General features: G+C 35.1%; 1 protein-coding gene across 1 annotated transcript; it reads left to right on the forward strand.

The window, feature by feature from the left end:
• Positions 1–3,732: 3,732 nt before the first annotated feature.
• On the forward strand, positions 3,733–4,230 carry LOC110035560 (zinc finger AN1 domain-containing stress-associated protein 12-like). The gene has a single exon (XM_020739808.1). The coding sequence runs from the start codon at positions 3,775–3,777 to the stop codon at positions 4,228–4,230; it is 456 nt and encodes a 151-aa protein (XP_020595467.1). The 5' UTR covers positions 3,733–3,774.
• The last annotated feature ends 266 nt before the right edge of the window (positions 4,231–4,496 follow it).

A 4,496-nucleotide genomic window follows, 5' to 3' on the forward strand; every position in this document is an offset into this window, starting at 1 on the left:
GCTCTTCAATTAACACATTGATTCTTAATCATCAGCCAACTTCTTATGTAATTTGCATGAAAAATATGTCTGCAGCCCGGTGTCGGAGTCTCCTCCTCCTTATTGATCTCATCCTTTAATTAAAAATTTAAATAATAAATAAATAAATATTATCTTTTGATAATTATATTGTAAGTAAATAAAATATTAAAATAATTTAATATATACCTAACAAATTGCGCAAATGTTTGACCAAAAAATCAGATATGCATTGTTGTGATAATCCGCTCTCCATTCTTATGCTTAAAGATTAATATATCGCATAAACTTTATGTATTTACTTGTGGATCTAATATGTAAATTTGGAGATATCCATATATATAAACTACTCAATTCTTATGTTTTTACATGTCTAAAACCCAAACTTCAATTTTTACATACATACCACTTTAAATATGCATGAAAAGTGTTTTTGACCTTTTAAAAATTAAACTGGTAGTGTTTTTTAAATTGATATGAAATATTTTGGTTGCATAAACTTAAAAAGATAAAGTTAGGTGTTAGATATGTAAATTCATAGCCATTAGGTGGCATGATGGTATGAATGTAAATGACCCAAATTTGAAGGGGCATTTATATACATATTTTGATATGAACACTCAACTCAAATCCTTTTCATCGCAACAAAAATTTTACGCTATTATTAATAAGTTTTTGAAAGGGCAATTATAAATATGCCATACATTTCTTATGTATTTATATATCTAACACCTAAAATCTCAAATTTATATTTATAATACTCTGACAAAAAATATCACTATTACTTACACTTAAAATTAAAATATATAATTTCATGTTATTTTAACGGCATATAAAAATATCACAATTAATGTCAAATTATTTTTTAAAAAAATTAAAATGTAACTTTTCATGCATTTATTTTTTACACCAAAATTAGTTTAGATAAAAATATCAAAATTTAAACATAGAAGTATAAAAATTATGTGGTATGTATGTAATTTTTTTCTGAAAATTATGAATTAGCAGGTGTTGAATTATTGCATCGTTACTAACAACAAAGCATCAGGGTCTAAAGGAGCCATTCTTGCTGGTCATGAGCGCAAGCGAGGACGAACTTCGTACCCTGAATGGTAAGTTACTCGCAGAAATTAGCAAGAAATAGAAAATTAGAGTAAGAATGTAGAAATTAAGAGAAGAGAAGAAAGTATTCACGTACTGTGAGAATGACAAAGGGAGGAATTCAAAGGGTGCATCTGCTGCGGGGTAGGAGGGGAGGAAAACTATTGCCATGGTGTGTGAGTAGGACTGTGTGAGAGTACTAATGTATCATCTAATTATTGTTGCACCCAACTCCACTCTCCATGGATGAGTTTTATATAACTAGAGCTACAACAACCGAATTAAAAAATACAGTTGTCATATTTTGTTGTTTAATTTAAGCAAAAATGTGATACTAAAGGTGAAGAGCAACCACATTTATTGTCGGAACAATCACAAAAAATAAAAGGAATAAGAAATCAAACTTAAATGCTGCATACTATATATAAATATTTACATACATTTGACTCAGTCCTCTGTTATATATACATATATATATATATATATATATATATATTGTATGACTAGATTATAGAGGCAACAATCTTGATGGATAGTCAAGAAGGATGTTTGAGACAAACGATTTAGGAGATCTTCATGGATGCTCAGTCAAGTTGTCCCCTTAATCTAACAACAAGTAATGAAGATGAAAGAACAATTGATGATGTAAATCAGAAAACAAATGGTGGGTGCCTTCCAAGAAGCTCTTGCTAAGAGAGGTCAGAACCCATAAAGCCAAATCACAACGAGTAGTAGAGCCCATAACCAGACGAGACAAACCGACAACCAACGATCGATGATCCCAACCAGCGGAAGTCGTGGTGAAGACTCTATTACCAATATAATGCTGGATCAGCCCGGGTAGAGAGACATCCTACCACGCAAACCACAAGCCTCCGCCAAGCGGTGAAAACCTTTTTTCGACAAATCTCTGAGGTTGAACCACTCAAACAATTTAACACCCCCAACCTCGATTCATACAAAGATCACACCTGTGGACTAAGTGGCTGCTTTCGAGTCGGCCATCAACATTATAAAGATTAACTATGCATTCAGATACTGTTTATTCCTCACCGTGCTGAGAGGTCGACCTTCCATTGGTTCAACGCTCTCACCACGGGAGTAATTTGACCACATTTTGGTGAGATCTATCTCCTCCTCTAGAGCTTAGGATCTAGCCATAAGACTTCCATATAGACTTTCCTAGAAGACTGGTGGTGGGACCCACCCCAATTAGGTATTCCAACTACTTCTCAACTCTTTTGCAATCTCATGGGTGAGGTCTTAAATCCTCAACACTTGGTTGAGTTGGTTAGGGGCCGGCACATTGAGACTCAAAATGAGCTCACCATAGAGTTAGGTGATGCCCTCGGGAGACCCTTGTGACCTAGGAGTCCATCTCCTTGAAGCACTACATATGCACAAACTCATCACCACCTCTACAATTCACATTTACCATATGCACATTTACACTCACACACATCACAATTACTAATACCATACTCACACATGCCTTATCATTAAAATTGAAATAAAAAACCCCAAAATTTAAGAGAATCAAAATCAATTTCAATTTTAAAATCATCGTGACAAAGTTAAAGTCTAAGTCCATTAAATACAAGTCCAAATCTACTTCCCAAATCCACTTCATCCACAGAATTAAATTAAATCAATCATAAGTAAAGTCCAAATAGGATAGGGTCCCGAAGTTTCACCTCGGTGAACTTCATCCCGAGTTTCTCCTGTCTAACTACGAGTTAAATCCTCACTTTTAGGCTCCTGCATGATCGTTGTTATGCAACGTAAGTCATAATAAAGAAACATAGCAAGATATTAAAACCCGTCCGTGAGCACGACAAGCCCAACCTCCTGAGGACCAGATTGAAGTCTTAATTAAGAGTTTTCTTAAGTTGTTTCGGTTCTTTAAGAAGTAATTAATCATAGAAACTTCCCTTATAAGAAGAAGGAACTGTCATAATAGACACAAAATTTGAATCTTTGGTTGTTAATTGCTTTCATAAGCTCCTCTTTGTGGACACGTTTTCAAGGTGTTCCAATCCGACTTTCAATAGGACGTACGTTGCAGAAGTCATCTACGCAAAGTTCACTTCATGAAAGCGCTCCATATAAAATTTCTCTTTTGTCTTCGTCATGATATATCCTTGTGTTATGATTCCTCTCTCCTCTAGATCATAACATCCAAAAAGTGGGTTTACTCGGAGAAATGATTACACAACGATAGTCAAGTTAGCAACTCCCTTACAGAAAATAGAAATGACTAGGATGGGAGAGGGGCCTGCTGAAAGGTCGAATATATATATATATATATATATATATATATATTAATATTATTAATTTTTCTGTAATGTTCAAAATTGTAAATGTCCTTTACAAAAATATAAAAATTTAATTATTTGATATAATCTGAATGAATATCAGGTTAAGTTTTCAGCTCATTCGAAGCTCCTCATCATTTATTTATTTATTTCTTGCCGCTTTGAAATGAAAAAACCGAGTCGCATTAAGTCCTCACGCCTTGGGCGCATCTTCCTGCCGTGCAAGAATAAAGAAAGAGCAAAATGCCTTCCTATAAATATCAGATCTCATCCATCCAAAGAGAGAGAGAAAGAGAGATCAGAAAAAGAAAGAGCGGGCTCGAAATTGAAGAAATAGAAGATGATGGGCGGAGGTACAGAAGCTTTTCCGGATCTCGGTGAGCACTGCCAATACCACGACTGCAACCAACTCGATTTTGTTGCAGTTGTTTTGCCTGGAGCACGCACAGAACTTATAGATAGAACTTATAGATCTCACGTCTGCTCAAAAGCCGATCACAACAGCAGAATTGTCGCCGTCTGTGAATTATGTTCAGCCTCCATAGAAAAGCAGGCTGATGAGGAAGACGAAGACATCCTCTCTCACCACAAAAAATCCGGAACTTGCGACCCATCAAAAAAGAAGAAGCCTCGTTATCCTGTGCTGAGGTGCAGGGAGGTCCTCACATTGTCCAATAGCAGCACATGCAAGGTTTGTAATCTCAAGGTCTGTATCAGGCATCGCTTCCCGTCTGATCATTCATGTAGGGCTGCAGATTTGAACATAAAGTTTTCTCATTCCATCAAGGTATTCTGAGAATTCTTGGACGATTCTCTAAATATGTCCTTGCGTCCTTGATGAAATTTTTTATTTTTTATTTGCTTTGAATAAAGTTGTGCTTTTATACCTTGTTTTATTTGATTGATTTTCTTGTAACTTTTGCTCTTAAGGTTTGAATGAGAATTGTTTGATTTTTTGTGCAAAAGAATTTTGGTGTGTCGGTGTGTAAAAATGACAATTTGTGTTTATTGTGCTTGCCCGACACATTCAATCCAGTCGACTTTTAAATTGAGCTAATTCCA

Source organism: Phalaenopsis equestris, unplaced genomic scaffold (assembly GCF_001263595.1).
Source record: "Phalaenopsis equestris unplaced genomic scaffold, ASM126359v1 Scaffold198178, whole genome shotgun sequence".
Lineage (NCBI taxonomy): Eukaryota > Viridiplantae > Streptophyta > Magnoliopsida > Asparagales > Orchidaceae > Phalaenopsis > Phalaenopsis equestris.

Coding starts and splice junctions, on each gene's coding strand:
- LOC110035560 (XM_020739808.1), top strand. CDS start 3,775: ATGATGGGCGGAGGTACAGAAGCTTTTCCGGATCTCGGTGAGCACTGC.